At 38.8% G+C, this 25,939-nt stretch overlaps 3 protein-coding genes and 1 long non-coding RNA gene across 4 annotated transcripts; 2 read left to right on the forward strand and 2 right to left on the reverse strand.

Annotated features, from left to right (window-relative positions):
• The first annotated feature begins 2,316 nt into the window (after positions 1-2,316).
• LOC118348912 (uncharacterized mitochondrial protein AtMg00310-like) lies at positions 2,317-3,162 on the forward strand. The gene has a single exon (XM_035691484.1). The coding sequence runs from the start codon at positions 2,317-2,319 to the stop codon at positions 3,160-3,162; it is 846 nt and encodes a 281-aa protein (XP_035547377.1).
• Positions 3,163-9,473: 6,311 nt separating this feature from the next.
• On the reverse strand, positions 9,474-10,639 carry LOC108992508. The gene is made up of 4 exons (XM_018967111.1): positions 10,497-10,639; positions 10,231-10,436; positions 9,888-10,135; positions 9,474-9,707 (listed from the first exon to the last, which is right to left on the reverse strand). Exons 1-4 carry the CDS (start codon positions 10,637-10,639, stop codon positions 9,474-9,476), a joined length of 831 nt encoding a protein of 276 aa, XP_018822656.1.
• Positions 10,640-10,819: 180 nt separating this feature from the next.
• Positions 10,820-11,200, reverse strand: LOC108992506. The gene has a single exon (XM_018967110.1). It carries the CDS (start codon positions 11,198-11,200, stop codon positions 10,820-10,822), a length of 381 nt encoding a protein of 126 aa, XP_018822655.1.
• A 5,449-nt stretch (positions 11,201-16,649) lies between these two features.
• Positions 16,650-19,705, forward strand: LOC108992515. Its single transcript, XR_001996341.2, has 3 exons — positions 16,650-17,106; positions 18,446-18,490; positions 19,360-19,705. It is a non-coding gene; the product is annotated as an uncharacterized LOC108992515 (long non-coding RNA).
• The last annotated feature ends 6,234 nt before the right edge of the window (positions 19,706-25,939 follow it).

The following is a 25,939-nucleotide window of genomic DNA, read 5'->3' on the forward strand; positions in this document are numbered from 1 at the left end:
GTCCTTCTAATTTTTCCTTGGTCCATAAAAAGATTTTATCTAATTTAAAACTATTTAATGATTCTAACTTAAAGTAGCATGCCCAATAAAAATATATTTGACATATGTCAAAAATAAAAATTTAGACCTATAGTCAATTTCAAAAAAAATATTCGTTAATCTTAAGCGGTGAACTTTTCATTCATATAAATCTAAAAATTTTAAAAAAGTGTTTGATGGATTGAGTGTTACAACGTCTTAGATCTTTCCTCGGGGAGATATCACACAGCTGGCTTTGCCTAGCAGACTCTGTGTCCAAGACAACGTCCACTACATGTGGCGCAACAGAAGGCTACATCTTTGTAATCTATCCTCTAGGCTTTTTCGATTCACACATATTTTATAATAAAATATTATTTTTTAATTTATATTGAAAGAAAATAGTATACAAAAGTTAAAAAGAAAATATATTATTTTATATTTATTTACACTTAACATCTTACATCTGTCCTACGGGACATGTCATACAGCTGTCTAGCTAACTCGAGTCAATCGGAGTCGACATTTAATTTAGAGTACTGCTAGAGCCACTGCACTGTCTCTCACCGTTGGCTCTAACATATAATTTTTTTTTTTTAATAGTCTAACATATAATTTTTTTTTGATATATTGTTTTTACAGTTATTTTTTATAGAAATTTTTTTAATATTTTTTAATATTTTTAAAAAAATAAATTTATAATATTATTAAAAAATACTTTTTTAATCATGAAGTAAAAAAAAAAATTATTAAAAATACTTCTTTAAACATGAAGTAAAAAAAAATTATTAAATATTTGAACAGTCTAACATATAATTTTTGATATATTGTTTTTACAGTTATTTTTTATAGAAATTTTTTTAATATTTTTAAATATTTTAAAAAAATGAAATAAATTTATAATATTATTAAAAAATACTTTTTTAATCATGAAGTAAAAAAAAATTATTAAAAATACTTCTTTAAACATGAAGTAAAATAAAAAATCATTTTTTTTACTTCATGATTGAAAAAGTATTTTTTAATAATATTATAAAATTTTTTATTTTTTTAAATATTTAAAATTATTAAAAAAATTTATATAAAATTAAAATTAAAAAAAAACACATAAAAAAATATATTAGAGAACCAAAGGGAGCTAGCGGTGACTATATCATTATTCTTTAGTTTATGGGGTGCATCAGCAGGCTGCATCAGCAGGCTGCATCTTTATAATCTGTTCGAGTCATTAGGGACATTTTTCAAAGGTATTATCAAAAGCTGTTCGAGTCATCTAACCCAAATGGCATCAAGGAGGCCCTGGCTGATATGAACTCAGTAGTGACACCCGAGATGAACCTCCAGCTAACAAAGGAATGTTCTTATGAAGAGGTAAAATGTGCTCTATTTGAGATGAATCCAATGAGTTCCCCAGGACCTGATGGGTTCTCTGCTGGATTCTACCAAGACCACTGGGAAGCAGTTGGTGAGGGAGTGGTCGAGGTTGTCAAAGAGATCTTCAAATCCAAGAGGGGTATTCAGGAGATTAATGAAACATTCATAGTGCTGATTCCAAAAAAGAGAAAGCCCACATTGGTGACTGAATATAGACCTATAAGCTTATGCAATGTGATTTACAAAGTGTTCTCCAAAGTACTAGCAAACAGAATTAAGCCTTTTCTTTCCAAGTTGATATCTCCATCACAAAGTACATTTGTTCTTAGGAGGTTGATCTCAGACAATATCATTGTAGCATATGAAACAATGCACTCTATGAATCATAGGATGAAGCATAAGAAGGAGGGGTACATGGCCATGAAGTTAGACATGAGCAAAGCTTGCGACAGGTTAGAGTGGTCTTTTTTGGAGGAAGTGCTGTCAAAGATGGGTTTTGATAAGAGATGGACAGAATTAGTTATGCAAGGTGTCTCTTCAGTAAAATATTCATTGCTTGTTAATGGAGCCCCCCAACAACATTTTCTACCTTTTAGAGGACTAAGGCAAGGGGACCCTCTATCCCCTTACCTCTTCATTCTATGTACTGAAGTTCTTGGGAGAATGTTGGATGAAGCTGAGAGAAAGGGACACATTACTGGCTTTCCATTTGCTAAAGGATCGTTGAAGGTTAATCATCTATTCTTTGCAGATGACAGCTTACTTTTCTGTAAAGCAAATGCACTAGAGTGGAGTAGATTGGCTAAAATTCTCAAAACTTATGAGGAAGCTTCTGGACAAAGACTCAATCTCTAGAAATCAACAATTTTCTTCAGTAAAAATACAGCATTTGAGACAAAACAGGTTATTATCTCAGCTACTAAGATGGTGGAAGCCAAAGTTTTTGAGAAGTATCTTGGCTTACCCTCATGTGTTGGAAGGAACAAGTTAGCATCTTTCAGACCAGTATTGGACTCTATAAGGAATCGTATGCAAAACTGGAAAGTTAAATTCATTTCAAATGCTGGAAAAGAAGTGTTATTAAAGTCAATAGTCCAAGCAATACCTACATACTGCATGAGCATTTTCAAGTTGCCAAAAACTATTCTTAATGCTATGAACAAACTTATGCAAAAGTTTTGGTGGGGCAGTCGAGATAACAAAATCAAGACTCAGTGGTTGCCATGGAAATTACTTGGAAAGAATAAGGCTAAAGGTGGACTAGGATACCGAGACTTTGAACATTTCAACCTGGCTCTATTGGCCAAGCAGGGGTGGAGACTAATACAACAGTCACAATCTCTAGCAGCCAAGGTGATGAAAGCTAAATACTATTTCAGGTCAGACTTCCTCAATGCAAAACTGGGCAGCAATGCTTCTTTTTTGTGGAGGAGTTTTTTGGAAGCTAAGAAAGTTTTAGAGGAAGGATTGATATGGAGAATTGGAAATGGGGAAGGAGTTAGCATATGGAGAGACAAATGGATCCCTCAACCAACCACATTCAAAGTGCAGACCCCATTAGACCAGAGGCATGCATGCTGGAGAGTCAGTAATTTGATTGATGAGCATTCCAAAACATGGAACATGTCGATTTTGAGGAGTGTGTTCACAGAAGAAGACATCAGTAACATAAGCAGAATACCAATTAGTTGGTGTGGCAACCCTGATAAACTTATTTGGAGGTGCTCCAAAGATGGCAAATTCACTGTAAAGAGTGCATATCATTTGTAAGTACAATGGAGCAGTATCAAAAGGGACAAAGCTCGGCACAACCCAAGCAGAAGGAAGTGTGGTCTAAAATATGGCAGTTAAAGACCTCAAGTGCTGTTAGGATGTTTCTATGGAGAGCTACCCACGAGTCTCTACCTACAAACCTCAATCTCAAAAAGAGGAAAATTAAGGAAGACCCCTTATGCCCCATCTGTAGACAGGAGACAGAGTCTGTTATGCATGCATTATGGTCTTGTTCTGCAGTAATGGATATATGGTCTGTCAGCACTAGAGGACTTCAGAAAATGAAGGTCGGGTTCAAATCCTTCAAAGAGGTAGTGGAACATGTAATAGCAATACTCAATGAAGAGGATGTAGAGTTGTTTGCCTGTACAGCATATCATGTGTGGAGGAGAAGAAATGTCTTTTTGTTTGAAGGAAAGTTTGAGAACCCATCTCGGATAGCCCAAGCAGCTCTTCAGTCGACCAAAGACTTTAAAGAAGCCAATGACAGGGTGAAGGTGGACTTGATCAATGGAAGACCTACTGGATTAACTACTTGGAGACCTCCACCACTCAACGTTTACAAAGCAAATTGGGATGCCTCAGTCGACCGAGTACACAGCAGAATGGGGGTGGGAGTGGTGATAAAAAAATGGGAAGGAAGGGTAACAGCAACTCTGAGATCATCAAGGTGCATTTTTCCTGATGCCAAACTTGCAGAAGCGATGGTTGCACTAAGAGCAATTCTCCTTTGTAAACAGATAGGCATTTCAAGAGTAATGTTAGAAGGGGATGCTCTCAATGTGGTCAAAGATATCAACTCAGAGGCAAAGGACTGGAGCTCAGTAGGATTGATTATACAAGACATCAAGGCTGAACTTCAGAACTTGGAGTATGGATCGGTTGTTTATATATCTAGAAACTCAAATTGTATTGCTCATTGTTTAGCTAAGGATGCACTAAAACTCTCTCAGGAGAGCATAACAATGGAGGGAATCCCTCTTTGTATCCAACATTTGCTAAATTAATGATGAAAGCTTGAATATTCAAAAAAAAAAATTAATCTGTGACCTGTCCTCCAAGCTTTTTCCGTTTAGCAAAAACACGATCATCTACAGATTGAGCAATAAATTAGCAAGTTCTATATCCTTCTTTCTTCATCTGCGTGCGTCTGTCTACATAGGAAGCATCTATAAATTCTACTATTGAAGCATTCGATGAAATTTAATCTCTTTGCTGAAATGGTTCAAATTAAGATTTTTCCTTTTTACATAGGAAAATGAGTTTCTTTTACTTCCTATTTCATGTTTCTTTTAGTTTCTTTTATACTTTTGTAATGTGATACCAATTTAAACTTGTGGGCAACATTGGGGTAGAGTTTGTGGACCAGATTTAAAAAATAATAATAATGAAAAAAGAGAAATGATACTTCTCCCGTTGGGGCTTTGGGTTTTTTGTTTTTTTATTTAATGGTTAAATAAATATTTTTTAATAATATTATAATTTTTTTTAAATATTTAAAAAGTTAAAAAATACAGAAGAAAAGAAAAAAAAATATGAAATTACACTATGAAGCCTAGCGATAAGCCCCCGCGGTAGCCGTAGAGCCACCCATTCAAAAAAATGGAAAAAAGGCTCCTTACATGGTGGTGGAAACCTCTCTCTCACTCAAGTGTTTGTAGCGTGTTGGGTGATTGAATCTAGGGTTACCTTAAGGCAACACCAAGATTCGATTGGTATGATGGTGAAAATTAAGACTAACTCGGGCTAGCACTCAATTCTCGAAAATTAGGGAAAGAAAGCATAAGCTTTACTTTTATTGAAAATAACATAATGCTCAATTACAATGCAAACCCAAAATAAATAGTTCTAGAGTTCGGCTAGCCTTCCCCCATTTATTCCCTGTAACAATTTCTTTTAAAATTTGAAATCACAATTCCAAAAACAAGTCAAACTTCGAAACAATCTCAACAACTTCTAAAATGAAGAAAACAAACTCAAATAAATTAACAAATAGATAATCTCCCTAATTTGAAGGAGATATTCGGTCAACCCTCTAGCAAATGCCCAATCCCCTAAAATCAAGGGGTTTGCCTCCTCCCCTAAGTTTAAGGGTTTTGCCAACCAACCCCTAAAATCAACTAATTGGTCAACAACTTGATCATCCTCTTAGTTGACCTTGTCTTTGGTGGCCAAGGACCATCACCCGAGCCATGCATGTACCCCAATGCCACCCTTCTAGCCTCGACATGCCTAGCTCTCCTAGTGGCATTACAAATGACCATTCTTGGATCTCCATCAGATGGCCAAGGCCCAAGAGTGTAAATCCAAGCCATCCTTGAGTAATGAGAAGATGAAAGTGGGAGCCACCCCTCCTGTAAAAAAAGGGGGATAAAGTTGTGGTTTAGATAGTATATTTATAAAAATTACAAATTGAATTTATTATTTTTTAAAATTATTTGATAAAATTCTACAATTAAAAAATTGTATTATCTGCATTAGTTTCAAACAGTTACTGCATCTACTGATTGGCCACATGAGTAGCCCTTTTTTGTTTTTTTGCCCGTCTTTTCCTTTCAAGGTATAGTCAAGGCGACGACAGGGAGATGACACGTGTTTCTATCAAATATGACATAAGAATTTACAGAGGTGGCTTGAAAGCACTTAAGTTTTAGGGTTAATAATTATGAAATTAATACCTGAATTGTTTTTGTAATTCGAGATCTCAGTTATAATTTATACAAAATTGATATATGAATTTTAAAAAACATTTAAATAATCACCAAAATCAATTTTTTATTAGTAAATTAATAGTAGCCCATGTGTTAGTCTCTGATTGGTTAATGTGAATATTGATACCACATTAGCTAATTAAAGACTAACACGTGGCGTATAAATATCAAAGAGTGCTTTAGCCACAAATGGATAATATAAAAGTAATCCTACAAACAGACGTAGTTTCATTTGATCCATTAGATTTACTTTACAATAAAAATAATTCTATAAATTGATGAGTCGTATTAAGTGTTTGTGTGATTACTTTGTATAATCCATTTGTGGACAGAGTATTTTTCCTAAATATTACGTGTCAATCACATCATTAATGTTCTAATTAATAGTAAAATAAACGGAGGTATTGAATTGTAAATTCTTGAAGTTCATATATCAATTTTGCAAAAGTTGAAATTTGAGATCTCGAGTTACAAAAAGGTTAAAACTTGTGTACTAATTTTGCAATGAACCATAAATTATATTATAAAGCTCATTTCTACTTTTATCTTTTGATTTTATTTTTAGTTTTTGTTTGGATTATTTTTGTTGTTTTGTGTGTAAATAAATAAATTGCAATCACAATACTATATGGTGAGATACTATAGAAACTAAAAGATTTGTGCATATTACAAGTTTATTCAGAAGAAATATTTGCAAAAGAATAAATACAGAATAAAAATAATATTCAAATAATCTAGAGATAAAGCAAATCATAAATTGATGTATACTACTTTATAGAACTTTTTAGTTAAAATAAAATTTTATGTGTTTGGCAACTTTTCATTTTTGTTTATATATTTATTTTTGTTCGAGTAAAGCAAAAGAAGCAATCTGCATGCAGGGAGCGATCTACGGCGAATGATTAAGCACGTCCATTATCGCATATTGAAAAGAAAAACATACAAAAACAGTAAGGCCATTTTCACCTTTCTTCGTTTTTGCTTTCTTTTTATCCTAAAGCTGTACTATTTGTGGACTCCACCGTGGAAGCTGTCTTCTAAAAAGAAACGGTATATGGATTTTACAGTTTCAATAGCTTATTTTTTTAATACTAAATCATTTCTTTTACAAAAAATAGTAACAAAGATTTTAAGAGCTTCACAAAAAATTCCTACTCATGTCATCTTCTTTTCCACCAAATTTGTATTTTTTTTAAGGCCAAATCTTAACGTTGTGTTTAGGTAGTGAGATATTTTCAAGTTTTCTGTGAATAATAGTGAAAAAGTAATAAAAAAATAATTATAGAATATTAAATTGTAGTAAAAAGTATGTAAAAAATAATAATAAAATAACGAATAATAATGAGCTATTATGAGAATATAACCAAACTAGGAATCTTATTAAGGAAACGGAGAAAAACCTTTTATAAGAAGAAACGTAGGGTTGCCTTTGACGATACCCTTTGCCCCTCCAATGGCCTCGCAATCGGCGGGGCCTGAAGTTTCTTCAAGCCATGTGGTTCAGTCTTACGCCCAGGTGGTGAACAAGAAGATGGAGGCTTCAACGTTTAAAATTCCTATGCGTTTCCCAGTTGAGATTAATGGTGAATTGGGTTTTATATTTTCCGAAAGTGAGATGACAAAGGCAGCAGAAGAATTTTGTTTTGCATTGGTTATGAAATTCATGAGGGTTCGACCTTCTATTAACAAAATCCGGCTATCTATGGTAAAAACTTGGGGTCTATAGGACATACCAATGATCAATTTTATGGATGACTACCATGTTCTTATTCAGATGAAAAATGAAGTGACTTTGTGCATGGTTGGGCACGTGAAGGAAGAACATTGGAAGAGATCAACTTTCGGCTTTGCAAATGGTCTACAGACTTTAATGTGAATAAAGAGTCACCTTTGGCACCATAATGTTTTTGTTTTGCAGGTCTACCGATGCATCTATACAAAACAGATTTATTACAAATTTTGGCGACCCATTTTGGTCGATACCTTGGCACAGACAATGCTACTCTTAATGGCACGAGAGCCTCGGGGGCACGTAGTTGGGTGGATGTAGATCTAACAATGGAACTAGTGAACGATTTTCCTATTGTTTTGGCAACCAACACTTGTATCTAGCAGGAAGCAAAGTATGAAAAAATTGGTTTTTATTGTTCCAAATGTTATCGACAAGGGTATACATCGGTGGTTTGCAGGGTTGGCCAAAAGAAAAAAGGTGAAGGTAAAAAGATATGGTAGCCTAAAAATAACAAAGGTTCATTAGAAGAATTTGCAGGCTTTAATGGTCGGGCTGCAGAACTAGTTAATAAGGCAGATCCTAATAATACATAGGTTATGGTTGACGTGAATATTCTGATAATTATGGAAAACCTTATGGTGGAAGTTCAAAAAAATGAGGAAAAAACAGAGGAAGCTGTTTTGGAACCACAGTTGAATGTTGGACAAAACATGAAGGCTAATTTATCAGAGAGTAGTGATGAGGAATGTGAAGAAGTGGGGTGTGATGAAAATAGACCTCTTGGAGAAATAATGCCCCAAATACAAAATGAAAACTCTGAGGACGTCAAGGAGGTGCATACTGGTGTATGTCAAGGGGAATTGGCGCTAGGCTGTGCGTTGGACAGAGAAGAAGGAGAAATACCAACGTTGATGGGAAAAGAAAAATTGTACGAGTCGGATGTGGAGCATTGTTCGATTTCTGGAAAATCAAGAATGACAGAGGAACTATCGGTGAGGAAATCTCAAAGGGTTCACACCCGATCTCAAAAACTTAATCTATGATGGATACAATTTTTTTTTCTGGAATATTAGAGGTTTGAGAAAGTCTAGAGGCAAGCTGAAGAAGCTTCTTTATAAATTCCGTGTAAAACTATGTGCCATTTCAGAACCTTTTGTATCCGAGAATCGTATGTTTGTTTTGGGGAATTTTTTACAGTACAAGTTCTCTATTTCTAATCGAAGACAGAGTGGTAAGTTATGGCTATTTTGGCACGATCTGAATGATTTTGAGGTAATTTCTTGCATTTCTCAAATGGTCTATGGATGGTTGGTTATGGTCGGCCAAAGAATTATGATTTCTTTTGTTTATGCCAAATGCACTTATGTGGAAAGAAGAGAGTTGTGGCAACAATTAGAAGTGACGCAAGTGGCTAGCGCACCATGGATGGTGTTGGGCAAGTTCAATGTGATACGCATGGATTTGGAAAGGATTGGATGAAATCCAAGGCCACTTATATCCATGTCCGAGTTTAGTGATTGTTTAGATCATTGTGGTCTATTTGATTTATCAAATTTTGGCCAACATATGTCATGGTGTGATGGCCATGAAGGGGTGTTTAGAAGTTGGGCGAAGCTGGACAGAGTGCTTATAAGTGATGATTTCTTGAGGAAATTTGTGTCGGCTCAATTTAAATATTTAATGAGGAAATCATCTGACCATTGCCCGATGGTAGTCTATCCGGAGGTGCCACTTTCCTGTAGTCTATATGGTCGCTCAGTTCAGTTTCATGTAGTCTATACACATTCTCATTGTCCCATCCTTTTTCTTCACAAACAAAACTGGAGCTCCCCAAGGTGACACACTGGGCCTGATGAAACCCTTGTCTAATAAGTCTTGCAACTGTTCTTTGAGCTGGCTAACTCTGATGGTGCCATTCGATAAGGGGCTTTGGAAAGAGGCACTGTGCCTGGGGCTAACTCAATAACAAACTCTACCTCCCGCTCGGGTGGCAATCCAAACAAATCTTTAGGAAAAACCTCCAGATACTCTCTCACAATAAGGATCTCTTCTAACTCCAATTCTTCCTTGGGTTCATCCACCACGAAAGCCAAATACCCCTGACACCCATCACACAATAACTTGTCAACTTGAAAAGCAAAAATAACTGATGGAGGGGTACGCACTCTAGAAACCATAAACTAAAGTTCCTCTTTTTCAGGAAACTTGAACACCACTTCCCTTTTAAAACAATCAATACTAGCATAACTAGAAGCTAACCAATCCATTTCCAAAATCACATCAAACCCAATCATAGGAAAGACTATCAGGTTAGTTGGCATTTCCCTCCCGCGAATAGTTATTGGACACTTAAGTATAATCTTGTTGCAGGTCACTATATCACCTGCTGGGGTTGAGACCCTCAAATTGTAGTCCATTTCATCAGCATCAACGGGGCAGAACTTAACATAATTCGTTGAAATAAAAGAGTGGGTAGCCCCTGAGTCAAATAAAATAGTAGCCTTGTTGAGAAACAGGAGGATAATTCCTGGGTTTACGTCATATAATCCATAGAGATAACAAAATAAGTAATCCTTAACTTTTAACATAAAAAAAAAAAAAGGAAGGTCAGAAAGATTGTACCTGTGATTACATCATTCTTGTCCTCAGCTTCTCCCGGTGTCAAAGCAAACACTCGTGCCGGCACAATCCTCTGTTGAATGTTGCCTTGGTTATTAGGCCTAAAGTTTTGAGGTGGGTTGGGCCTTTTGTTGTTCTCCGCAAGCAATGAACATTCTCTAATGAAGTGCCCATCCTTACCACATTTGAAACATGATCCCACTTCCCTTCTGCACTCCCCAGCATGTATGCGGTTACAGAACTTACAGAGGTTAGTGGTATGATTTCACTGCATCTGTCTCTGGCTTGAACTACTTCCCTCATTTCTCTTCTTCCATGGCCCTTGATCTAAATTAGAGAATCCTTGTTGAGCAGCTCTCTTCCTTCGTTCTTGCAATTCAGGTCCCCTCTTGAGATTCTGCTCCACTAACATCGCCTTGTGCACCAATTCTAAAAAATTCTGAATCTATAGGACCATCATTCATTTGTAAATCCTGTAGTTCAAACCATCCTCAAACTTCCTGGTCTTCCTCTCCTCATTAGGAATTAGGTATGCGGCAAAGCGTGATAATTCCGCAAACCTTGCAGCATACTGGCGTACAGTTATGGTCCCTTACACCAAGTTGGTGAACTCTCTAGCTCTAGCTTCCGTATCTGCTTTAGGGAAGAAACGATCAAAGAAATTATGCTTGAATTGAGCCCAAACAATCACTCCAGTCCCCTCAGCTTCCCTGATTACTTTTTCAGAATTCAACCATCTCTTCGCTTCTCCAATTAGTTCAAAAGCTGCAAATCGAACTTTCGGCTGATCGGTACACTCCAAAATACTGAATATTTCTTCAATGTCTTGAATCCAATCTTCCACTGCGTTTGTTTCACCTCTTCCATCAAAGGTGGGAGGATGCGTTCGATTAAATTGTTCAAATGTGCAACCCCCGTCATTGTTGTTTTCGTTCAAATCTTCAGGGCTTCGAACTCGACGACGAGCCGCCATCCTGAAAGCTTGAATTTCGTAAACCATTCTAAAATAAATAAAGGTGAAAATACTAAGTAAATAAAATAATTCAACAAGATAAATAGAATATGCGTGTAAACACAAATACATTTATATATCAGATAACTATTTGAGCCTGACATCACTTAATACTCATATACATCATTAGAACTAAAAACCTCAAAGTTGCGAATTCAATTCCTAACATCTGCCAAACCTAAAACCCCAAATCCCAACAAAATCAATAAGCTCAAACTTAAATATCCATGTGATCATCCTTATAGTCCTCAAGTTCCTATATTGAAGTTTCTACATCCTATGAACCCATAGATATCTAAACTTCCAAGGTCTATAGTATGCAGAATTCAAACCTGGCTCTGATACCAACTGTAACCCCCCAAGCCCGAGGGTCCGGAGAGTTAACTCATATAAACTGATAATCAACTCCAATGTATTTCCAAATTCAAGAATATATATATTTCCAATACTTCAAATCAAATGTAAATACTTCAAATTAATAAACCATACATACTCACATATCAAATATTCAATCCAACAACTCAAATAAAAATATCAACTCTTGTTCAGGTCCCAAATAACAAACTAAAATAAAATAAAATTGACATAAGCCTCCATAAACCGTCTAAATCCATAGAAATCAACTTAATAAATAAATAACATTCAACCGCAGTACTAATACCGTGAGATACCCAATATCTATTCACACATAATCTTATCTACAACCTCTAATACTGATCCTCAGCTAAACCGTCAATGTCATCTGAAAATATTATGAAGATTAAGGGTTGAGTTATCAACAACTCAGTAAGTAGAGAACATATTCTAGCATGTAAACATGAGCATTTATAACATGCAAATAAAATATTTACTTTCTGAATGCAGAAACAACAAATTTACTCTTGAAATGCATAAACAAACTTGCTACAAAAACACTAGAGCGAAATTTTCAAAGAGACAAACTTATTTCCCAAAAAGAAAAATCTATTGGCATATCCAAACTGAAACATTATAATCATATCATCTCTTAACACCACATAGGGACAAATACCATGTTTAACCCCCGTGGTAGGGTTATAAACCACTATTATAGCACCAAACTGACTTGAGCGAGGCCTTCGCAATGTTGTGGCAGTACCAGATGAGGCTCAATCTGACAAAATGTGCATTCGGAGTTGAGTCCGAGAAGTGTCTAGGCTTCGTGGTCTTTGAGCGGGGTATAGAGGCCAACCTAGAGAAGGTGGAGGCCACACCTAGAATATTAACGAAGTGCAAAGGCTTGCTGGATGAGTTACGACCCTCATCTGGTTCATTACCCGGTTAATGGATAAATGACTACCATTTTTCAAGGCGTGTGGAAGGTGAGAGAGACCTAGAGTTTGAGAAGCTCAAGCAGTACCTCGCCAGCCCACCACTGCTCAGTTAGGCCGATTCAAGATAAGCCTTGAGCCTGTATCCATCTTTCTGTACATAGTCTCTACTGCTTTGGTAGAAGACCTAAAGGGCTCCCAGCAGTCGATATACCACACTAGTTGGGCCTTTCAATGAGCGGAGTCGAGATACCCCAAAATGGACCAGTTGGCCTTTGCCCTAGTGATGATGGCACGTCGATTGAGACCGTACTTCCAAGCCCACCCGATACGGGTTCTAACTGAAACCCCCTAAAGAAGACCCTGCAACAGCCAGATATCTTGGGCCGATTGATGAATTGGGTGATAGAGCTGAGTGAGTTTGACATGGACTACATGCACAGAAATAACGTGAAAGGGAAAGTGCTGGCAGACTTTGTTATAGAGTTCACTAACTTCCAAGAGGAAGTCCTAGATGCACCTCCATTAAGCCCTGATATGTTTTCGACAGTGGCTCATCATGCCGGGCTGGCGGGGGAGGGAGGGTGCCTATGGTCATGAACACTGGGGAAGAGCATGACTATGCCATTAGGCTGGTGTTCAAGACCACCAACAACGAGGCAGAGTATGAAGCATTGCTGGCCACGCCCAAGTGGAAGTAAGAGCCGACTCCCAAGTGTTCATTAACCAAGTCTATGGGGAGTTCACCACGAAGAGCGAGAAGCTAAAGAAATACTTTATGCTAGTGTGGGAAAGGCACAACCACTTACGATACTTCCAAGTTCAATAGGTACCGAGGGCAAAAAACCATAAGTCTGATAGGTTGGAAGACACCCCTCTATCAGAACAGACAGTGATCATAACAATACACATGCCCACAGTAGGGGTCGAGATCTCAGAAGTAAGGCCAGGGGCTCTAGAGTGGGCTATAGAGATAATCAAGTACCAGAATGCGAACGAGCTCCCCAAAGAGAACTGGGAGGCGAGGAAGGTAAAAAACAAAGCAATATGCTTCACAATGGTGGATGGAGTTTTTTACATACAGGGTTACTCCTCACCCCTCCTAAGGTGTGTATCATTTGAAAAGTCTAGTACATTCTGGTGGAGATATACGAAGGAGTGTGCGGCAACCATTCAGGCAGGATGGCATTAGTTGGAAAGGTAGTAAGAGCGGGGTATTATTGGCCACACACACTCAAAGATGCAGAAGAGTTTGTTAGAAAACGTCAGAAGTGTCAGGAGTACGCCCAAATACCTCACTACTCGTTGAAAGGGCTGATGTCGATCATGTCACCATTGTGATTCGCACAGTGAGAAGTTGACATAGTCGATCCCCTACCTCCTAGCAAGGGAGGTCTAAACTTCATGGTTGTTGTTGTAGACTACTTCACTAAGTGGGTAGAGGTCGAGACACTGGCAACAATAATGGCGAGCAACATCACCCGATTCATGTGAAAGACAGTGATGTGTAGGTTCAGAATCCCTTGTTGCATAATCTCGAACAACGGGAGGCAGTTTGACTCAGACCACTATCGCGACTGATGCAAAGACCTGAGAATCAAGTTCAAATATTCATCTGGGGACACCCCCAGGCCAACGGGCAAGTTGAGGCAACCAACAAGAGACTACTCGAGATACTCAAGAAGAAGCTTACCATGAAGAAAAGGGCTTGGGTAGAAGAGCTTCCCGGGGTGTTGTGGGCCTACTGGACCAAAGTCAAGACTCCAACAGGTGAAACACCTTTCACCCTTACCTACGAACACAAGGCGATGGTGCCCGTCTAAGTTTGGATGCCAACTTACAGGGTTCAGCACTTTGAACAAAGCTCCAACGATGATAAACTTGAAGAACAACTATACTTGCTGGAGGAGAAAAGGAAAGAGGCCAAGATGAAAATGGGGATCAACAAAAGAAAGGTCGAGCACTGCTTCAACAAGGGAGTCCAACCAAGATCTTTCAAGGTTGGTGACTTGGTGTTGAGACAGATAGGGATGACTACCCAAGAAGAAGGGAAGTTGTGGCCAGGATGGGAAGATCCATATGTCATTTCAACCAACAATCGTTTGGGCTCCTATCGACTTCGAGACTTTCAAGGGAAAGAGCTACCCCACCCATGTAATGCAGAGCATTTACGGAAATTTTTCTGTTAAGAACTACCAATTTCTTGCTGAGAACTAAAAGGCAGGACAAGTCCCAAGACTGCCTGACCTCCCTCATGATGAACTCACGAGCTAGACAGGTCAAGGACCACTTGACCCTACTAGTCCCTCGCTGAGAGTCAACAGGCGGGACTAGTCCCTCAACTGCCCAACCTCCTTGCAACGAACCCATGAGCAGGAAAGGTTAAGGACAGCCCAACCCTACTAGTCCCTCGCCAAGAGTCAACTAGCTGGTAAGCCTGTCGACTGCCTGACCTCCCTCGCGATGAACTAACGGGCAGAAATTGTCAAGGACCACCCGCCTACCAATTTCTTGTTGAGGACCAAGAGGCGAGACAAGTCCCAAGACTACCTGACATCCCTCGCGATGAACTCATGGGCGAAAAGGATCAAGGACCACTCGACCCTACCAATCCCTCGCTGAGAGTCAACAAGAGGGACTAGTCCCTGGACTACCCGACCTCCCTACAACAAACTCACGAGCAGGAAAGGTCAAGTTCAACCCGACCCTACTAGTCTCTCACCAAGAGTTAACTGGTGGGACAAGCCCCTCGATTGCTAGACCACCCTCACGACAGACTCACGGGCAGGAAAGGTCAAGCGCAGTGCCCGACCCTACCAATTTCTCGCCGAGGACCAAGATGCATGACAAGTTCTAGGACTATCTGACCTCCCTCATGATGAACTCAAAGGCAAGAAGGGTCAAGGACCACTCAACCCTACTTGTCCCTTGCCAAGAATTAACAAGCGGGATAAGTCCCTAAACTGCCCGACCTCCCTCATGATGGACTAGTGGGCGGGAAAGGTCAAGCACTACCCTACCCTACCAGTTCCACACCAAGAGTCAACAGACGGGACAAGTCCAGGACTGTCAGACCTCCCTCGTGACAAACTCGCGGTGAGAAGGTTAATGATGACCCGACCCTACCAGTTCCTCGACTGAGTCAATAGGCGGGATGGGTCCCTCAACTGCACCGCCTCCCTCGTGACGAACTCACAAGTGAGAAAGGGTCAAGGACCGCCCAACCCTACCAGTTCCTTGCAAAGAAGTGAGAAGGGGTAAGGATGACCTAACCCTACCTATTTCCCTCAAAGGGGCAAGATAAGGAATGAGTCACTCGACTGCCCGACCTCCTTCACAACAAGCCCATGAATGACTCAAGTTGGCAAAACTTACTCTCATAACTTGAGCTATTTGCATTAACCAATTCGACTCTTCCAGCACGGCCAAACATCCCTCGCAAAAAGAGGACAAGTCACACCTCGTTCATGGTGTAACACCCCAATGGAAGGCCCAAACCACATGACCTATACTCCAAAAAGACTAGTCAATAATACAATTGGAGTCCCATTGGAACCTTATAAAGAGTAAGAACTTCTCATTCCCAAGCAATGTGGGATCTCATTTACCACCTACCCTTATCCTTAATCATATGGGGTATCACTTCCTCGTCGGGCCTGTCTGTTGTAGGTGACATGACTCAAGTACCACATTTCTAGTTGAAATAGGCTATGATATCATTTGAATAGTTCTGGTTCTTAGCACTTGGACTTTCTGCGCTAATATTCTTCTGGGACTTCTCCACTGGTGTGGTCGTCTCGAATTTGAAGGGTCTTGTACTCCAAGTGTAATACCCGAATCCTACTACGTGGATTCTTACGTCATCCATTAAAATATTTTTAAGTTAAATATTTTGAGATAAAGACTTTTAGTAATTTTATTATATTATTTTAAGATGGGTGTGCTTTTATTTTTAAATGAGTCATTAAATAATTCATGGGTATGATTTTTATGACCTTACAATATTTCTTTCAAATCCTTTAATTTTATTTACCCAAGAAGTAGCCCAAACTCTTTTTAATCTTCACCATTCATTCCCTAGCTTATGGGACAAGCTTGATTATATTCATTGACTTTTCATTCTCCCTTACCTGTAGCTTCCCCCATAAGCCAAGTGAATTCATTTCCTTCTCCTACAAGTTGGCTTCCTCAACAAGCCATTAGACTTTCCCATTTCCTCTCTTCACCGTAAGCTTCCTCAAGAAGCTAAGAGGATTTTTCCCTTCCTCATTCTCTTACACGCCTGTTCCAAAGGAAAAGAAAACAAAATTTCCTCCTCACCTCTCTTCATCTATCGATTTCCAAAGCACCTGAAGGAGAGAAAATCTCCTCAAGTCTCCTTCAGTACACGAAGCACCCTTCGGGTTCCCCTCTCCCAATCGCGCGATACCTCTCGGTTCTTCAAGCCGATTCTTCCACTTTGTAAACCTAAGTTTCCACCGAAAGCCTTCAAGGAAACTTCATCGTCTTTGAGATTTCGAACTTCTCTTCATTTCTTGTTGCTGTGTACTTCCGTGGCTGCAAAAGAGACCCAAACAGGTATTATATCTCCCATGAGTTTTCTTGTGATTTAGGGGTTTTCGAAATAGTGTGTGAACCGATTGTTGTGTAGTAATTTATGGGTTTAATTCTCATTTGTTTCCCTTGTTAGCTGCTCTAGTGTGTGTATTCGGTTTTGGTGAAATTCCAGCTGTGTATGTTCTGTTTTACGGTGCTCTGTTTTGAGGTGGTTTTGCCATGGATTATGTTTTGTTTTGTATGTGGATCAAGAAGCCTGTGTGTGTGTGTGTGTGTGTGTGTGTGTGTGTGTGTGTGTGTTTGGTCTCTGTTTTGGCCATGGGTTATGCCCTGTTTGGAGTGTTCCAGCCGTGTGTTTCTTATCATTGGGATGACATATTTTCTGGTCTAAGTTGTTAGTCACAAGTGATGACTATTTATCTATTGGGTATATGTGTACATGAAGAAAACCGTGTGTGTGTGTGTGTGTCCTGTTTGTGTTCCAGCCGTGTGTCCCAAGGTTGAGGTTGTGTTTTCTCTTATGTTTTCTTGAGTCTAAGCCATATTTTTAATCATGCTTTTATGTATTAAAGTAATGAAGTTAAGATTATAAGTTTAGACATGTTTTCCTAAGATTTATGGCCTAAGTAAGCCACCAAAACTTTTAAATTAAATTGGTAAGCTTACCTTAGGAGTTCTAAACTTGCCAAGAGTTGTATCTCTTTATTAGTATTGTTTTCAGAATATATATATATATATATATATATATTTTTATATATATGAGGCTTTCTTAAGTTCTATGTCTCTTGTGCTAGTTAATTGGATGGTTGAGATTAAGTAAGAGGTGTTTAAGGCCATGAAAACATTGTGATTTGCTAGCTGTCCATGCATTACAGAAACTAGAAAACAGGTTCTGGTATGGAAGCCTAAACCAGTCACTTTACCTCTTCTTGTTTAATCAAAGATAAACTTTAGCATGAAAAACCATTGGAGAATGAGTGACAAAACCAACCCTCTTATGAGCATTACCTCTTGTTGGATCTATCTTTCATATGATGATGTAAAACTGTCAAAATGCCCTTCTTTATGAAAATTCCAGATTTATAGCACCTCTTCATTTTAACTTATGATTTCCATCTATTACCATTATAGAAAACAATAGCCTTTAAGAAATGGACAGCAAGCAAGCCTCATACTCTCATGGGTACTTAAATATTGTAATGAGGATACTAAGAGTTGACTTAGTGCCATGTATGTAGCTAAATGGGTTAAAGAAGACATCTTAATTCCACTTGGAATTTAAGTGAGCACGTATGGGTATTAGATAGTCAAGTCTTAAGTGAAATGAATATTAATATGTTTATTTCATTTCATTGAATAGGAGTTTATTTTCAAGATTCAAGGAACTTACTTGTAAAGCCATGAGGTAAGTAGCTATGACCATGCACCTTACACACAAAGTTCTTTTATGAAAAAGTCTCTCTCTCTCTCTCTCTTTCCAAATGTTTCTCTTATGAAATAATAGATGCATGTATAGTATGTATAAGCCTTTCTTGGTAACCCCTGTTAAGTACCTTGTTAATTACCATTGTGTGTATGTAAGGTAATACATCATGAGATTTTATGCATGCTCTCTCAAATAATTATGCCGTACCTATATGTATCATGACATGAAACATTCCTTTCAGAGAAACGCATATGCATTGGCACTAAATGAAGATGATGAAAACGTTACTTTTTCTAAAGAAATGAAAGGAAAATGAAATGAAAGCATGGATGTATGAATGTACGTAATGGCCACATGTATGAAAACGGTACCAAATGAATAGGCAGATTGCAATGCCGGGTAAGTAGTACTGGAAGTGCACCTAGTGCTGCCCCCCATGAAAGGGATTCCCAACCTGCGGCCGCGGGCAGGAATCCAGGTCCAAAAGTCCGCTAACCCCAACACACGGGGCGTAATAGTGTGTACTGGCCCAAGAAAGTGAAACGTAAAGCAAATCCATTTCTAAATAATGTTATGCATGAAAGCAAGTAATGTTTATGCATGAAAAGTATAGTTAAGCATAAAAGTACAGTTATGCATGAAAGTACAGTTAAGCATGAAAAGTACAGCTATGCATGAAAAATACAGTTATTCTTAAATTGTTACGCATGAAAGCATTGTCAAGAATTAGCAAATGTTTATGTATGCATGTTTTCAAAAGAAAAGATTATGTGATTAATAAGTTAACAGCATGGTGTACTGGTTACTGAGTATTAGACTCACTTTGTGTTTATGTTTTAAACGTCCAGGTATGAATGATGAGGCTGTGGAGCTAGGCACTGCTGAGGAGGGAAGGGTTGATGCTTAGTATTCCCTGTCGGTTCTGTTTAACGATGATGGTTATATTTTATGTTTTATGATGGGTCCCATGTTGGGACGTTTTGTTGGTTGACTTTAAGACAATATGTCTTTGGCATGATGTAGATATTGTGGTAGTATGATGGTAATAGTGTAACTTCTATAGTGGGGTGATGGTAACCCCACATAAGAAGGCTAAACGTATTTTGGATATGTTGTAGGGACGGAGTCCCCTTTTTATTGGAACTAGTGATGTTTTAAATGAATGAATGGTGGACTCTGAGAGTCCTTTGGTAATATGTTGAACATATTGTCTATCAGGTGCCTACCTTTAAACTAGAAACGCAGTGTACATGCATGACATGTTCACGCCCATCCCTTTACCCTCGTAGAAAATAAAATAAAATAAAATAAATAAATACATACTAGTATTAATAAGAAGAAAGAACAGGTCACGTGTTGCGACCACGTCCCAGTCATAGGACTTGGGGCGGGGTTGTGACACCAAGACATGTTTGGGATCTGAGGCATAGTTTCACAGCATAGAGACATGAAATACATTGTGTTCTGCCAATAAGTGAGGTATAAGTGCTAGTGTGTAAGCTGTTGCACCTATTCTTTCCAAGATCTCAAAAGGACCTATGTAACTTAGGCTCAACTTTTCTTTTTTACCAAATCTCATTATCCCTTTCATCGAAGCAACCTTCAGGAGTACTTTGTCTTCTACCTCAAATTCTAATTCTCATCTCCGTTGGTTTGCATATTTCTTTTGTCCCCTTTGTGCTACTATGAGCTTCTTTTTGATGACTGATATTTTTTCACACATGTCTAATTTCTTGTCCCGGTATCCTTCGCTCTCCCAGTTCATCCCAGTAGAAGGGCGATGTACATTTATGTTTGTAGAGAACTTCATATGGCGCCGCCTGAATACTTTCCTGGTAAGTGTTCTTATTTGCGAACTCGATCAGGGGTAGATACTTAATCCAACTCCTTTAAACTCCATCACGCACGCTCTAAGCATATATTCTAGGATTTGAATTGTCCTCTCTAATTAACCATCGGTCTGAGGATGAAATGTTGTGTTGTAGGTCAGTTGGGTTCCCAACTCCTCCTATACATTTCTCCAAAAGCTTGAAGTGAATCAGGTATCTTTGCCAGACATAATCATAGATGGTATCCTGTGTAATCTGACAATCTCTCTAACGTACAACTCATCCAATCTATCCACGGAGTACGTCATTCGAATTGGAATGAAATGAGCTAACTTTGAGAGTCGATCAACAATTACCCCTACTGCATCCTAACCTCCTAACGCCTTTGAAAACCCCAAAACAACGTCCATCCCGATCTAATCCCAAGTCCACACTGGTATAAGGAGTGGCTGAAGTGTACCTGAGAGTCTCTGATGCCTTACTTTGACTTGTTGACATGTCAGACACTGTGCTACATAAGTCACTATCTCTCACTTCATCCTATTCCACCAAAAGTGCTATTTTAAATCCCTATACATCTTGGTACTCTTCGGATGAACTGTGTACAGTGAACAATGGGCTTCTCTCAAGATCAAGTCTTTGATTTCTCTATCATTGGGTACGCATAATCTTCCTCTAAATCTTAGGGTGCCATCATCTGACACTAAGTAATCAGCTATCTTACCTTTTGATATTTCCCCTCTAATCCTAAAAAATTATGTATCACTAGCTTGGGCGACCTTAATTTGATCAATGAATGTTGAACCGAAGGTCAAACTATTTAGTTTGGATCGAGTGTCTTGGATTACCTCAATACTTACTAGCTCCATGTCCAACAATATATGCTTTTGTGGAGTTTACATCATAGCCAGGGTACCAGAGGATGATTTTTGACTAAGTGCCTTTGCTACCACGTTTGCTTTGCCCGGATGATAGTTAATACTGCAATCATAGTCCTTCAGGAGTTCCAACCACCTACATTGTCTCATATTTAGCTCTTTCTGGGTGAAGAAATATTTCAGGCTCTTATGGTCGGTATAAATTCCGCACCTCTTACCATAAAAATAATGTCTCCATATTTTCAAAGCAAACACTACTGCTGCAAGTTCCAAATTATGGGTTGGGTAATTCTGCTCATAATGTTTCAACTGTCGGGAAGTGCATGCAATAACTTTTTCATTCTGCATTAAAACACAACTTAAACCCTTCAATGAAGCATCGTTGTATATAACAAATCCTCCATCTCCCGAGGGGACTGTGAGAACTGGTATAGTAACTAGTCTTTTCTTCAATTCTTGGAAGCTCTCTTCACACTCATCTGTCCATAAAAACTTCTCATTCTTCCTTGTCAACTTTTTCATCGAAGTGACAATACTCAAAAGCCCTTCTACAAATCTCCTATAGTAACCCGCAAAGCCTAAGAGACTTTGTACTTCATTAACATTACTAGGCTTGGACCATTTTACCACTACCTCAACTTTCACTCAATCCACCGAAATTCCTTTTGCTGACACCACGTGTCCTAAAAATACAATCTCTTGCAACCAAGACTCTCATTTCTTAAATTTTGCATACAGCTTCTTTTCTCTTAGGTATCGTTTGGATTCAAAGATAAGTTGAGATGAGTCGAGATGAGTTGTGAATAGTAGTGAAATAAGTTGTGAATAGTAGTGAGATTTGTGAGTTAAAGTTGCTGAATAGTAATGAGATGAGTTGAAATGAATTGAGATGGGCTGTGAATACAAACGAGGCCTTAGTGTCTCAAGGGAAATCCTCAAGTGATCCTCTTGTTCTTTGCAACTCCATGAGTAAATTAGAATATCATCCATAAAGACTATCACAAACTAATCCAAATAGTCTTTAGATACCATATTCATAAGGTCCATGAAAGCTACAGGGGCATTAGTTAAACCAGAGGGCCTAACAAGGAATTCATAATGCCCATATTGTGTCTGAAAAGTCATCTTCTACATATCTGTCTCCTTAACCTTCAATTGATGATATCCAGATCGCAAATCAATCTTAGAAAAAACTTGTGCTCCCTGTAGTTGATCGATAAGTCCTCTATCCATGCTAGAGGGTATTTGTTCTTAGTAGTCACCTTATTTAACTCCCTCTAGTCAATACACAATCTCATAGTCCCATCCTTCTTCTTTGCAAAAAGTACTACAGCACCCCACAGGGATACAATGGGCATATGAAACCTTTTTCTAGTAACTTCTGTAACTGATGCTTGAGCTCCTTTAACTCAATCGGAGCCATGCGGTAAGGTGCTTTGGATATAAGTGCTATTTCTAGAGTGAGATCAATTGCGAACTCCACTCCCCTATCCAGAGGCAACCCTGGAAGATCCTCGAAAAACACATTGCTAGATTCTCTAACTTCCTTTATGTCCTCAACTTTTAGTCCATCTGTTGGTGGTAAAACCAAGCTCGCTAGCAATCTTGTGCACCATTGTCTCAATAATCGGGTGACCTGCATTGCTGAAATTACCGAGGAGAACTTCCTCGTGATGACTGAAAACTAAACTTCTCTCCATTTGTGGGTTTAAAGACTGCTCTCTTAATAAAACAATCCACACAGGCACGATTTTGGGACAACCAGTCCGTTCCCAGAATCACATCAAATTTGGACATATTAAATACAGTCAAGTCCGCAAGTAGAATCCAACCTTGAATGTTTATTGGACATCCAATTAGAATAGAATTGCAAACGATATGATCTCCCAAGGGTGTAACAATAGATATACTAGGTTCTAAGGGTGGCAATATGTGACACGACCTGTTAACCCAATACGAACATGACACAATAAAAGCGGGTTAAGGTTTAGCCTTAACGGGTTCGGGTCAAAACGGGTTGACCCGTTAAGATACGATTGCTTAACAGATCACTAACGGGTCAACCTGTTATGACCCGTTATAACCCATTATGAACCGTTAAGAAAATTAAATTTACCTTTATACCCTTAGACCTAAAGGGCACGGAGGACGCTCCACTTCCTTCTTCAAGTTCTACATTTGTTTAGATCTGTATTTTTAATTTTTTATTATATTTGAGATTGTAACATTAATATATTTACATTGTATGTTTTGTTTATTATATTTGGGATGTAATTTTAATAATGAATATTATTACAAATTGTGTGGATCATATTTGTTTAGATTGTAATTTTAGACTTGTAGTTAGTTTTTTATTTTTTATAGATATTATTTATATTTAAATATTTATATAAAATCAATTAAGTCAAACGGGTCGTGTTGTGTTGTATCGTGTATGTCCAACCCATTAACGTAAACGGGTGAAAACGGAACGGGTCGTGTCATGTCATGTCGTGTCAATTTATTTTTAATTCATTAACGGGTCATAATGGGTCGTGTCGTGTCGTGTCAACCCGTTATCTTATCGTGTCGTGTTCGGGTTTAGAATTTTGACACGAAATCCTTAACGGGTCGTGTTCGTGTTGACCCATTAAGTATAATGTACATACCTTGACACGACACGAACACGACCCGTTAACACGATTTGACACCCCTGCTAGGTTCTAGTGGCTTGGGTATCTTTTCAATCAAAGGTGTATAATGATTGGAAATAAAAGAAGAATGAGTGGCACCAGAATTGAATAAAATGGAGGCATGATGTGAAAATAACTATAATGTACCTATATGAATGTCATAATGACTTAGAACTACAAAGATCATTTAATTTATTCATCATACTATATACATATCTAAACTTAGGATAAGGAAAGGTACTGTGACTACATCGTTTGATGCCACATCGTCATCAGGGGTGAGAAAAATATACTCTTGTCGTAGTTGTCATCGTTTGTGCTCCACTCCTTCCTGGTTCTCCGGGTCTCTTTATAGGGTAGTCCCGAGCTAGATGGTTCAACTTCCGCACTTGAAGCACGCATTCTAGCCATACAAACATTTTACCAAATGTCTTTTTCCACATGTTTAGCACGTGGGGTAAGTTTGTCTTCCTGGTGGTTTCCCTTGATTGTTCTCGCTATGAGGCCTCTTGTCTCTATGCGACACTGATTGGAATTGTTGCTGTTGTTGCTAGCGCTTCTTTTGGTTGTTGTAGTCGATATTTTCTTAAATATCCTCTTTAGTAATGGTAGCTCGTGTGACCAGCTCCTTGAAACTTCGAATCTTGAGAGTACGTTCACTCTCCCTAATCCTGCGATCTAGGTCACGCTTGAACTTCTCATCTTTCTTCTTATCATCTGGGATTAAGTAATTGGCGAAATGAGACAACTCCATGAATCTCATGGCATACTGGTTGGGATAGGCTTTGATACTATTTGTAACGCCCCAATGGAAGGCTCAAACCACATGGCCTATACTCTGAAAGGACTAGTTAATGACACAATTGGAGCCCCATTGGAACCTTATAAAGAGAAAGAACATCTTCATCCCAAGCAATGTGGGATCTCATTACCACCTACTCTTATCCTTATCATATGGGGTATCGCACAGGGCTAATCCGGCTGAGGCATTTGACTGTCGAACCCCCTCGTGACGAGCTAGTGAACAGGACCAAGCCTCTGGCTATCGAGCCTTGCCGAAGCCAGGGGTAAGTTGTCCAACTGCCCTTCCTCACCAACTCCTTGCCAGAACACGGTCTCTCACACATGAACTTGAGACAAACAATAGGGAGGGTCACTAAAAGAGATAAGGCAAAGGGTTGTGTAAGTCTAATTGAGCAAAAGAAAACTAGGCATGGATTGAGCAAGGAATACGAATCAAACATCAAATTGTATGTATGAACAGGAAATAATGTCTTTACACGTCTTTACACCTCCATTCAAAAAAAAAAAAAAAAGAAAGAAAGAAAGAAAGAAAAGAAGGAAGAACAAGGGGCAAGCGTCAGTTCTTGGGTAGGCTCCTGCTCGGGCTCATTAGGGAACGCATTTGGCATCTTCTTCTTGCCAATGGTGTTGGTGTACCGAAGGGCCTTGGCATCCGGCTAAAGGTTTATCAGCTCAAATGTCGACAGGTCCTCTTGGGGATTCACCAGCATGTGATCCTTCAACCTCTCCAGGCTCTCATTGTAGTTGTAGCCTAACAACCTATTGCAGACTAATTTGCCCACTGAGATCTACCTCGAGAGGTTAGGGATGAAATTCTGACTGTCCTCCAAGTCAGACCTCAAGTTTTTCATGACCAAGTTCCAAGAGAGCAGCTCGTGCTTAGTGGTCTCCAACTCCTCCTCCAGCTCCTTTATCCACACGTCTTGCGTGCACACATCAGCTTGGGCAACGACCACTTCATCGTCCAAGTCCCTCACCTCTTTGGTTGGAGCTATAAGGAGGGACAACTTGCCCTTCCAGGATATGTTGAGCCTCTTATAAGCCCTCTAAAGGCAGTTGCGCAACCTTTCATTGGAGGCGTGCTATTGCAACAGTGAAAGTCCATGGATTGAAGCTCACGACGTGACTTCCAAAGTTCTTCCACCTCCTTCGTCCCAACGCTCGCTTCAGGTGCCAAATCTCTTCAATACTATTCAACCTCCGACAAACGCTCGCCCAAAGTCCTCGCCTCTAAGAGGGGGACTG

The sequence above is a fragment of the Juglans regia genome, chromosome 7 (genome assembly GCF_001411555.2).
Source record: "Juglans regia cultivar Chandler chromosome 7, Walnut 2.0, whole genome shotgun sequence".
Classification (NCBI taxonomy): domain Eukaryota; kingdom Viridiplantae; phylum Streptophyta; class Magnoliopsida; order Fagales; family Juglandaceae; genus Juglans; species Juglans regia.

Bases quoted from the DNA above. Each gene is read 5' to 3' on its own strand.
- LOC118348912 (XM_035691484.1), top strand. From the start codon at position 2,317: ATGGTGGAAGCCAAAGTTTTTGAGAAGTATCTTGGCTTACCCTCATGT.
- LOC108992508 (XM_018967111.1), bottom strand. From the start codon at position 10,639: ATGTTAGTGGAGCAGAATCTCAAGAGGGGACCTGAATTGCAAGAACGA. The intron at 10,437-10,496 runs GTGAAATCATAC...TGGGGAGTGCAG, and splicing joins TCAAGCCAGAGACAGATGCA to AAGGGAAGTGGGATCATGTT. The intron at 9,708-9,887 runs GTGATTTTGGAA...GATGGGTGTCAG, and splicing joins TTCCTATGATTGGGTTTGAT to GGGTATTTGGCTTTCGTGGT.
- LOC108992506 (XM_018967110.1), bottom strand. From the start codon at position 11,200: ATGGCGGCTCGTCGTCGAGTTCGAAGCCCTGAAGATTTGAACGAAAAC.